This window comes from Hippocampus bargibanti, linkage group LG02, assembly GCF_051943395.1.
Source record: "Hippocampus bargibanti isolate YZ-2025 linkage group LG02, ASM5194339v1, whole genome shotgun sequence".
In the NCBI taxonomy this organism is placed as follows: Eukaryota; Metazoa; Chordata; class Actinopteri; order Syngnathiformes; family Syngnathidae; genus Hippocampus; species Hippocampus bargibanti.
Genome location: NC_142735.1, coordinates 28,034,293 through 28,046,404, shown reverse-complemented (window position 1 = coordinate 28,046,404; position 12,112 = coordinate 28,034,293). Strand labels below are relative to the sequence as shown.

General features: G+C 42.7%; 1 protein-coding gene across 1 annotated transcript in view; it reads right to left on the bottom strand.

Annotated features, from left to right (window-relative positions):
• Nucleotides 1–5,599: 5,599 nt before the first annotated feature.
• LOC148902286 (VPS10 domain-containing receptor SorCS2-like) overlaps nt 5,600–12,112 on the bottom strand; it is a 66,218-nt gene continuing 59,705 nt past the window's right edge. Inside the window, exon 3 of the mRNA XM_088990698.1 lies at nt 5,600–6,909. Within this exon, the coding sequence (XP_088846824.1) occupies nt 6,708–6,909 (202 nt within the window). The 3' untranslated portion in view covers nt 5,600–6,707. The remainder of the gene's footprint in view (nt 6,910–12,112) is intronic.

Sequence of the window (12,112 nt, the reverse complement as noted above, 5' to 3'; positions counted from 1 at the left end):
TTGTAGCAGTCCTTCCATCACCTCAATGCATTTTGCTGTGCTTGCTTGGTCTGAAAACCTTGTGTTGCACCAAAAAGCCACCAGAAGAGGGCGACCAAGCTCCATATAAGGAATTTATCAGCCTGTGGAAACGGGATGATTAATTCCTCACAGGAGCTGGGTCGCCATTTTCTGCCTCTTTTTTGGTGATGCATTTCCTCCCAATGTTGCCTCAAAATGGCACGGAATAAATTATTTAATCAATTGCAAACGTATGCTTTCCTCTTCAGAACTATTTGAATCATATTCATAACTGCATGTGTAACAAGTAACCATATTCTCCGAATCTGAAGCCATTGTTTTGATTCTCGAGCAATGCAAGACGTCTTGGCGTGACGTCACGAACTGGGGGCGGGACTTTCTGAAAATGTCCAATTCGCAGCTCAATTTTTTGCAGATTTTGTACACTTTAAGTCAATTTTATTGATGTTTTGCATTTGAATAAAAATATCATACTGCGTGTTTTGGGTACTTTAGATGCTATAAAATGTTTTTCTGATGTCAGGAAACAAAAAAGTGATGTCGGTCATCCTTTAAACCATTCACATTCCAATGGCGCCTTGAGATACAAGTTGACCAATGCTTCATGAAACTTCAGACCATAAATGTATTGATGATGTATTTTGGTTATTGTTGTCCGGTTGATGCAACCTCAACTTAAAAAATGTAATGAAAAAAAAAAAAAATACTGCTTAAAAATAGGCTTAAAATAAAAAAATACATGCATAAATACACAAATAAATAAATGAATACATAAATCGCCGAATAAATAAATGAATGAATACATATACAAATAAAAATATAAATATATGAATAAATAATTGCTTAAATAAATAAATACTGTTCATACATAAATACATGAATAACATTCGTAACATCGATTCTCTTCCCACCTTCAAGTCCCATCTCAAAACCAACCTTTTTAAAATTGCATTTCCTGTGAAGCTCTCTCTCTTGTTTCTATTTATAATTGTATTTTATTTATTGCATTCTATTTGTGATTGTATTTTATGTATTATTATATTATATATATTATTATAAACAAATAAATAAATGAATACATAAATCGCTGAATAAATAATTGAATGAATATATAAATATATAAATAAATGTATAAATATAAAAATAAATAATTGCTTAAATAAATAAATAAATACATAAATAAATACATAAATAAATGCACAGCTAAATAGCAAAATACAGTCAATAAATAAACACAAATAAATACATAAAAACATATATAAATAAACAAACAAATAAACCAAAAACAAATAAATAAATAAATCACCAAATAAACAAATAAATAAATAAATAAATAAATAAATAAATAAATAAATAAATACATAAATAAATAAACTTGGTGAAACAACATTTCATGCATCCAAAATTGACGACAACTGACAAGAATTAAAATTCATTCTGTCTAGTTGCCATTTTATTATTAGAAAGATTTATTTTCATCAAACAGTGCACAAGAAGAACCCACGTGCAAAGCAAAGGACCCGCGAAAAGAAACAATAATGCAAATTGCCAAAACTACAACCACAACATGAATAGAATAGACCACTGGGAACATGTGAATACAATTTCATGGGGGACAATAATCCAATTTTTCTGACAAATTTAGGTCAGAACAGCCCAGTGCTTGCGATTACCACTAATGCAACAATGGCTCTTCTTGATTCGTCCTCTCGCAGCCAGTGCACAGACGCAACGCTTTGCCATCAACCTCTTCATCATCTGTCTGCCTCCCCCGCTACCCCTGTCGTCATCACACCCTCTTGAAAAGGCAGATGGATGACAAGACCACTCGACGGGCGCGCCGCTGACAGGTTGGCGGCAGGAGGGACGAGTGTGTCTGAGTGATGTCGGTGCTGGCGGGATGTTTGTGCGTTAAGATGGCGAAGTGCGAACGTTACAGAGGACGCGGGAGGGCAAAGAACTGACTGGCGTAATGGCCTGGGTCCGATTCTAATAAAATTGCATTTTCGAGACACTTTAGCACAGCTGTCCAACTCAACATCGATGGGCAAAATTCAGACCACACCTTCCAAAGCCACACACACTCAAAGTCAAAGACACCACAACGTGATATTGGACCATAACTAGTCAGGTCATGATTACACCACCAACCCACATGTTCGTAAAGAGAGCCACAAAAAACTCTCACATAATTGGAGAATTCCAAACCACACCGACACCTGAAGAAACGACACTTCTGTTGCCACGGCAGCCACATTGTTCAATCCCCCCCAAGTGTGCAAGCGCCCGTGCATTGAACGCAAGTCCGGGACCTCAAAAGCCTCTGAGAGATAAAGGGGAGACGGCTCCTTACATCCCATTTTAAAGCAAAACACAAACACACAGCGGCTATGTTGCTAATAAAATAAAAGTGACCATACTCGGCTTCCTTCCAATTTGGAATTCCACGTTGTGCTTGAGGACCACCACTGGTTGTGCCGAATCTGTGTTGTACCATGCAATGTCTAATTGAATGTCTTCTGGTGGCCAGGCAAATGTATCAATTTATATGCAGACACACACACACACACACACACACACACACACACACACACACACACACACACACACACACACACACACACACACACACACACACACACGCACACGCACGCACGCACACACACACGCACGCACACACACACACACACACACACACACACACACACACACACACACACACACACACACACGCACACACACACAGGCAGGAACCAGAAGAAAAAGATGTATTTTCCAGTTGTAGATTTTGCCTTTTTATCACTGGCTCTCTTCCCATCAAACTTTCTCTCCGCCACACTGAGGGAGGTTGGCTAGAGTGAAAACTAGAGAAATGGCAGTAGGTAGCTGTGAGTAGACATTCTGTTCATTTTGGATTCCTTTTGGATATTGCAAAAACTAGACTGAATGAACAGAATAAAAAAATAATTTGACTTCAAACAATTAAACTACTGCTGAATTTTGCTATTTTTAATTTAAGGCTCTACTGTATTTATAGTAATACAGTGAGACCTCAACTTACAAACACCTTATCTTATGAACTTTTCATCTTACGAATGTCAAATTTATGAAAATTAAACTTTATAATAAGCACTATTTTCATAATACACACCCACCACGGCTGGTCCATCAAGCACACGACCTTCAGATCTGGCGGAGTGATCTTCGGCGGAAGCACACAACCGAACAGAGCTCCAGCCGGCGCTACTTTCCACACCCCCTCTCATTGAATGCACACGTCGATCGCCGACTTGGCGCTTTTTTCTGATAATTTTACTATGATGGGGCCGAAACAAACCACCACAGGCTCGTGTCCAGCCCAAGAAGACACAAAATAAAATCACCGTCGCTGAGAAGAAGGAGATAATTGAAAAAACACGAACGAAGTGTGAGTTTCTGTGATTTAGTGGCCGAGCACGGCTATGCTAAGTCAACCATTGCTACCATTCTCCGGAACAGAAAAGCCATCAAAGGTGCGTCTGTTGCAAAAGGTGTTTCCGTGCTCTCAAAGCGACGGTCTCGGGCAATCGAAGAAGTTGAAAAACTGTTAATTTGGATTAACGAAAAGCAGCTATCTGGCGACAGCGTGAGTAAAGCTATTTTATGCGAGAAAGCACGGCTAATTCACGCCGATATCGCCATGCGCCAACCTGGAAGTTTCAGCGCTTATTGAGGATTTTAAAGCCAGTAACGGATGGTTCGAGAACATCTGAAGAGGAGATGGCTGCAGCATCAAGTGAGCTCATAAAGGCAATGTTGGCAAAGTGGAATGATGCGCAGCCTTTTACCGGACAGTTCCATTCAGAAAAGACTGTGGCTATGACAATCATCAACATGATGAAGAATAATGTGATGCCTCAGCTTCGTAAGACCTTACGTCGTTCGTAAGATCTTAAGTCAGAAAGCAACAGGTGTCAATTAAGAGGTTTTTAATCAGCAAAAATGATGAGGAGTCTCCAAAGAAAAAAGAAGAGAAGCCACACCAGAGGTTAAGTTACCAACAGCCCTTATGGAAGGTGACTCTCCTTCCATAAGCCATCAACGACCATCAAAAAGGTAAATAAAACTTTATTTTACAGCACAGTTCATTTCTTTAATTACAGTCCTCATGTAATGTGCGTCTCTTTCCAAACAGCAATTCCCTTTGACCTTCGACCTCCAACGCCAAGCCATCAATGACCATCACAAATGTAAAGTGACTTTATGATACAATGCAGTGTATTTTTTTCATTACAATACATAGATTTATACATAGAATAAGGTATGTTGTGTGTAGTTTTTAAGCTTATTTAGTTGAAAAGTATATTTTATGGAAACCCGGGAACGGATTATTCCCATTTTAATGGTTTCCTATGGGAAAGTTTTTGAGATACAAACTTTTCGCCTTACACACTCTGTCTTGGAACCAATTAAGTTTGTAAGTTGAGGTCACACTGTATAACATTACACATTTATAGTATTATTTATCGTAAAATAAAATTCAACATTTAAATTCTATCCAGGAAGCGGAAATGACATTTATCAGTTTGAAGTGGTGGGTTCAAAATCCTACTTTGAAACATTCCTTGATACTTGTCAGCCATCAGTCTCCGGTGTACCACAAGGTTCAATGTACGAGCCACTGTTATTTGTAATTAAAGGGATGTCAAACACTTCGGCAACAAGTAAACTCACGCACATTTCAATGTGCAGTCCCATGGCAACGCAATGAGTTGTTACGCTGCATCGATGCCCTTGAGCAAATAATCAAATGAGGTGCGCATCCAAATTCCATTTAATGTGACGGTCTCGCCTTTATACAAAGTCATCCGGTCGGTCTTTCCATCCTCTCGTCATTCGTCTACACTTTGGTTCAAATTCATCACGCGGCTACATGCGCGCCCACACACACACACACACACACACACACGCACACACACACACACACACACACACACACACACACACACACACACACACACACACACGGACACACATACACACACAAACATACACACACGCATACACACGCACACACACATACACACAAACACACGCAAACACACGCACACACACAGACACACACAGACATGCTAATCACTTGCGTTCAATCCATTTTGATCGCTCATTTGCATTTGGCGAGGAAGGGCGGGAGGAAAGCATGTCTCGTCATTCAGTTTGATACTCAGACTTGTTCACGTACACTTCCGGCGTGTACGCTTTGGCATCGGGCCGCTTTTCAGACAAATGCGCTTGGTGACATGGAGATACGTATTCATCACGTCGAGCCGACTGGCAGATCTAAATATATCAAAAAGATAGCAGCCGCTGTCACTTTTATCTCCGGTAGGGTCGAGAGCGGAATCTGACATTTTGGTAAAACATGCAGCTTGAAATCAGCCCGCGTTTAGATCTGGATCCGGTCCAGATTTTAAACCCAGACCCTCCGCAACATAAAGCTGTGGAAGACCAGAATAGTTACCCAACACCGCTACGACCGCCCTCTTGGACATCCATCAAGCCCACAATGCGACGGGACGACCAAAGGACATTTGTTTTTTGTCAACGCGGCGGCTCGCAATTACACGTGATTTAAGTCTGGCCTTCGGGGGGAGTCAAAGCAAGTTATCTATTGATCGGCACGATGGATGCGAGTCGAGCCGATCTATTTGTGGCCTCCCTAGAGGGCCTCTGGCGTGTCACGCCAGGACAACCATAAATCCATTTGGGGGTCAGTGCAAAGATGATAAACCATAATCTTCGCGTTGACTTCCCATACCTGTCATGGTTTGCAAGGTGGTGATGGTGGTTGTGGATCCCAAAAAAAGCAGGCAGGAGGGAGCAGCAGGATGTATTTCACAAATTGTATTAAAATAAAGTCAGCATCAACAAAATCTAAAACATCAAAGTCATCTGAACAGAAACGTACAAAGTATCAAAGAAAACTATGAGTGAAAATCGGCCAAGATGAAACAAACCTGACAGGGTGTAACAAACACATACAGTGGAATACAATACGTCTGTGTAAGCTCTCAGTCGTACAGGAGTGGTCCATCGATGAAAAGGTTTCTTCAGCTGTCATCTGTACTTCTTTGAAAAATCCCTGTACGGACGCCATCTGTACTTCAAAGAAGTACAGATGACGGCTGAAGAAACCTTTTCATCAACAGTGCAATACAATACACTGCAGTACAATGCAATGACCCGACCCCGAATGGTCGTACTGGGAGTCCTTTTAACTGCCACTGATGAGGACGACCAACACCTGTGCAACTGAGGGCAGGGCCGTCAGCGCTATCCGTTGGTCGCCAACCAGAACGTGACAGTCTGCCACGGATTGGAACGACCAACACCTGTGCAGGTGCCGGCTGGGCCGACAGCGCCACCCATTGGTCGCCAACCAGATCGTGACAATCCCAGCATTGACTCGAGGCGGACAGGATTGAGGACTGGACGATTCGACCACGTCGTAAGCGTCCCATAATTTTGCAGAGCGCCCTTGAGATCGTCCTCCTTCCCTTAACTGAACGCCAACTTGGGTGACGTGCACACATGACAGCCTTTCATCGATTAGCCATCAATGCCAGAGTCCATCCAAGCGTTTTATTTGCCCTTGGAGGGGAGGTTGAACGTGTCGGTCCCATTGGGTCAATCACGGAGCGATCACATCAACAATTGTTCCGAATGTGGACTTCAATAAATAAACTGTTGATTTGTTTCTGCGACTCAAGCTCTGGCATAGGTTTTTGGCCATCCAAGGCGTCTCCTACCTTCTTCTTGTTGGTCGGGCAGATGTAGAAGCTGCTCACCACAACGGTGGTCCCAGGCATCAGGTTGAGTTTTGAGTAGGTGGTGCCGTAGTCAGTGGACCTGGAAGTTAAAATGTAACAAGTTCAAAACGTCAAAAGCATCTCAATCATTCAAGACCATGGTTGTTCATAACGTCAGAAACAATTGCAGTTTTCCAGTCTGCCGGAAACAACCGAGGATTCCCATTGTATGACTTTTTACTGAGATATCAACAGGAGAATGCAAGTGTATTTCTATTTTGCTCAGGAATTCAAAGGCCACGGGCCAGGGGAGCGATACTGAGCCATGCCTGCAAGGAAAGGCCTTGATAAAAGAAAAACATTTTTGGGGACTTCTTCGCAGGGCAAGACATCAGTGACTACAAAAAATAAATAATTAAATAAATAAATAAATAACAAAAACATAACTAAATAAATGAATAAACTACAAATAAACAGATAGACAAATAAATAAATAAATAAACAAAGCTTGCCTCTGTTCACAAAAATGCTCTATTTAACCCCCCTCCCCTCCCTCCGGGATCAAGAATGGCTTGTAGTCACCTGCTGCAAGGCAATTTTCGCTATTATGAAGCAGCCACGAAATCCTTTCAGCGTATCACATATCATAATCGAGTAAGACATGGAAAAGAGAAAAACTGTTGACTGCATGAGGGGCATGAAGGGGGAAATTCGCCACCGCCTCAAATGCGATTGCTGTGGTGGTCAGTGGGATTTGTTGACAAAAAAATCAGATCTAAATGGCCACATTTGCCTACAAGACGCAGAGGGAGCCATCACGTAGTGTCGCCGAAAGCAGTCTAGGTCCATGCCTCTCCCCAATTCGACGCGGTACTTTTGTAGTTACATTCTGACCCATCGGGAGTCATTCTTGCAATTTTCCAGAGTGAATACTGATGCAAAATCAAGGCATCATAAATAATGAGCGGCTGAATGCAAATGTCCAGATCACATGTCTGCGATCCGGGGTCAAGTTGCGCACCCTTCCCTCATTAAATAAACAAACAAACAAATAATCGCCGGCATCTCTGCATTGGGATGAGGGAGGAAGCGGCATTGACACGCTTTCTTGCTTTTTAATGAACGAATGTATTTTCCGACGGCGGCTTCTTCGGATCACCCAGCGAGAAGAAAGACAGGCTTGCAATCTGGCGGATGACTCAAATGCACACAGTGGGTGCAAAGGATGGCCCAGTCCAATGATTTGATGTCACATCTGCTAATTATGTGGCGTTGTGCGTTTGAATGAAGCCCGGTGGTTATTTTGGCTAATGAAAAAGACTCAACACATAAAAAAAATGGGATCGCTAGATATTTATCCATCCATCCATCCATCCATTTTCCGTACCGCTCATTCCTCATTATGGTTGCGGGGATTGCTGGAGCCTATCTCAGCTGTCTTCGGGCACAAGGCGGGGGACACCCTGAATACCAGCCGATCGCAGGGCACACAAAGACGTACAACAGTCACTCTCACACTCATACCTAGGGACAATTTGGAGTGGTCAATCTGCCTGCCATGCATGTTTTTGGCGTGTGGGAGGAAACCGGGGGACCCGGAGAAAGCCCACGCGAGCCCGGGCAGAACATGCAAACTCCCCAGAGGGATGCCGGAACGGGACGCGAACCACCAACCTCTGCACTGTCAAGACGGTGTGCTAACCACTCGAATACCGGGTCGTAATATTGCTCTGTCCTATAGGTAGTGACTGAAAAAATGAGATCGAGAGGCGCCAGATTGGATTGGATTGGATTGGATTGGATTTGCCTTTATTAGTCTCACAGTGGAGAAATTTACATTGAGGACTCTAGGAGGCCTCGTCAGGGTTTTTATCATTTCTGTCTGTCTGTCTGTCTGTCTGTTTGTCTGCCTGCCTGCCTGTCTGTCTGTCTGTCTGTCTGTATGTATGTATGTATGTATGTATGTATGTATGTATGTATGTATGTATGTATGTATGTATGTATGTATTTATCTGTTTATCTGTTTATTTTCATGTTTGTTTATTTATTTCTTTAATGACCATATTTTCTGCACTATAAGGCGCAACTAAAAGATTTTTTTTCAAAAGCTGATCATGCGCCTCATAATGTATTATGTATTGAAAACGTTTTAGAATATGTCATTCAATGAAGGTGCCCCTTATAATGCGGTGAACTTTATGTATGGAAAAGGGTTTTAAAGGACAACCGACGCCCCAGGACAAGTTGTGTCCATAATTCAGAAAATCACTTCAAATGACTTATATTGAGCGTATTTTACAAAGATTCCACCGCATATAGCTATATTTTACGTTTTAAGACTCGCGCTGAATATTCCGGAAGTCTTGTTTTTGAGTTGGTGACGAGTCCTCACGTCACGTCACGGAAGGAATGCCCCTGACCAAGAAAGGACACAGTGTAGCAGTCTTTTCATCATGTCAATGCATTTTACGGTTAGTGAGTGCTCTCCTGATATGTTTTGACTCGCTAGCAACCACTCATTTGACGACAATGAGGTTAAAATCTTAGCGAAAGAACATAAATGGTTTGAAAGGGGGGTAAAAGACGCAATTCTCATAAAACAACTGAATCCTTCATTAAACCGGTCTGGTGGTTCAATTTGGTTCGTTCATACAATAGCCTGCTTAAGCAACACAGTTTAGGCAACATTCGTAATGCTGATGAGGTGATACCGGTGGGAGTGGGGCAAATAGGCCAGTCGTTAGTCAAGAATGTAGGAAAAATCAGTGGGGCCACAGGGAGTGGTCCTCTGCTCCCCCCAACCTGAGAGTAGGGACCTATCAGAGGTGTCCGGCGCCGCCATGTCTGGACATTAGGGGGATATATATATATATATATATATCGGGCCGATACGACCAGTCAGACTTTAGTTCGCTGACGAAGCCTATAGGAGGCGAAACGTCCGACACCTTCAAAAAAGTACAGATGACAGCTGAAGAAACCTTCTCATCGATGGACCACTCCTGTACGACTAAGAGCTTACACAGACATAGTGCGCCTTACATCTAATTATTTATTTATTGATCAGTTTGTTTATTTGAGCATGTATGTATTTATTTGTGTTTATCTATTCATTCTTTTTATTTTAGGCCATGTGGAATGTGGACTAGTGAGAGATGTTGACTTACCGACTGTCACAGCCACTCAGTCATGGCTCACCTATTGTAGAGTTTGCAGTCACTTGTTGCCAGATTGAATTAGATTGCGCTTGGGCGTTTACCCGCCAATTGATCTTCCGTTGCTGACGTTGCCTGCCAGATGTCTTCTTCACCCCCCCCCCCCCCACCCCCTTATGTGCCTCATCGTTCTCCAAGAATCGGTTCACTTTTCTGACCCGAATGTCAGTTATGCCTTGACACGTTTGCCCCTCCCCCAATGGCTGTTTGGTATTTTGCAACGACAACCAGTCTTAAAACAAGCTGGAAGCCCAGAAATAAATTTTAAATCTAAACCCTGTTGCTCAGTTGCCTCGTTTCAAATCCGTTGGGGAGGGGGGGGGGATCTCCCTTTGAAAGTGTTTGAAATGCAAAAATAATGTGCGCTCGAGAGGTACAAATGCATCCACTGCCGTTGCTGTCGGGCTTCCGTTGATGTGTCATTATTCCATTCGGGGATGTCTCTACAGTGATGAGAATCAAGCCTGAGGATACAAAGAGTGAGCTGAAATCAAAACCGCATGAAAAAAGGGAAACGAGTAAAAAAAAAGTTGCCGCACGCGCGTATGCGTGAGCGCATGATATGCCGAGGTACAAAATGCTTTTATCCCCCTTCTCTTTCGCTTTATAAAACATAAATAAATATGCATGCACTTTAGGGAGACGACAGTTACTGATTGAGAGCGCAATGTTGTCACCATGTCAAGGTCGAAGGTCAAAATGACAAGTCGGGTCTTGTCGGCGGGAATCAAGCCCGACGTTTGAGAAAACCTACATGGTGGCTGCTCGGTCAGCTGAATCGCGTTTGTATTGGCATTCGTCAATTTTATGTGTCCGCGAATATGTGTGCTGAAGAAGACGTAAGTTTAATGTAACTTCGCGTGTGAATCGTGCATTTAAAGTTGCCCTGAGTTGAATGGAGGCTTGGATGACCAGCGTCGAAAAATCGCTTATCAAAACTGTCCGTATGAGAAGAGCAACTTTTGCACAAGTCTGCCAGAGGATCCTGACAGCGTGTAGCAGTGTGAAAAAAAAAATCAAGCACACAACGGGTTTCGAAAAGCCTGTCTACTGCGTGACAAAGAGGACAGCACAAGCTAGGGAGTGACTTTACCTCTGGATGAAAGTGACAACAAAAGAGAGAATGAGAGCGTGTGTGGCGAGGAATATCTGACGCTATTCCAATTCGACACGCAGGAGGTAAGATTTCCAGGGTTTCAGATTACAGGAGGCAGATGAGGACGCCTCTCAGTGACTTGCTATGTTTTTTTAACCAGCCTTGTTTGCGCTGTTACTACCGTAATGCTTGTTGTGTCGCTGCCGCGTAACAGGCACTGTTTTGAAAGAAAGGTTAAGGTGTATTATTAAAACTTTTATTAAAAATTTCTGTATATCGTCTTGCAGCTTGTAGACAGGTGTGGTTTATGTATGTACAAAAATGTTTTCTTTAAAAATGTACTGGGTGAGGCTTATAATCAGGTGCGATCTTTAGTCCGGAAATTACGGTACTTCACTTTTCTTCTCCCATGTCAATCCGCTTCAATTCCGAGCGGTGACTCTCAGCTCCAAATACGCAAGAGCACTTGCCAACGGCTGCCTACTCAGGCGCCATCTTGGAAAAACATTAATCCGACAATCGCAAACATCAGCAACTGTCAGCTATCTCGACGTGCCTGTAGGTCAAAGGTGAGCTTTCACGGCCTTGGAAGACAGACTGCCTCGTTTCTGACTGACACGATCGTTTTACAGGACATTTTAATTAAAATCCTTGAGGTATAGAATGACATTCATTCCTTCGGGCAGAGCTGATCGTTGAAGGATCTTCATTGACGGGCACGGTGAGTGACTCACTTCACAACGAGCTGAAGCAGAGTGTGAGCAAATCTCCCAAAGTGAGGCTTCAAGCTTTTTCATGCCAGTCCTCCCACTTGAAGTTTGCAGTCAAACTAAACCTCAAACAAAGAGAATTTGGCTCGTCCGGGTCGCTGGCAGATGAAATCACCACCGCGTTTGTTGATATAGTTCAAGCATTCCCATCAATAAGCCCAGAAGCTAATTAGCTTTGTGGCTTTGTTTCCAAAACAGTGTGTGTGTGTGTGTGTGTGTGTG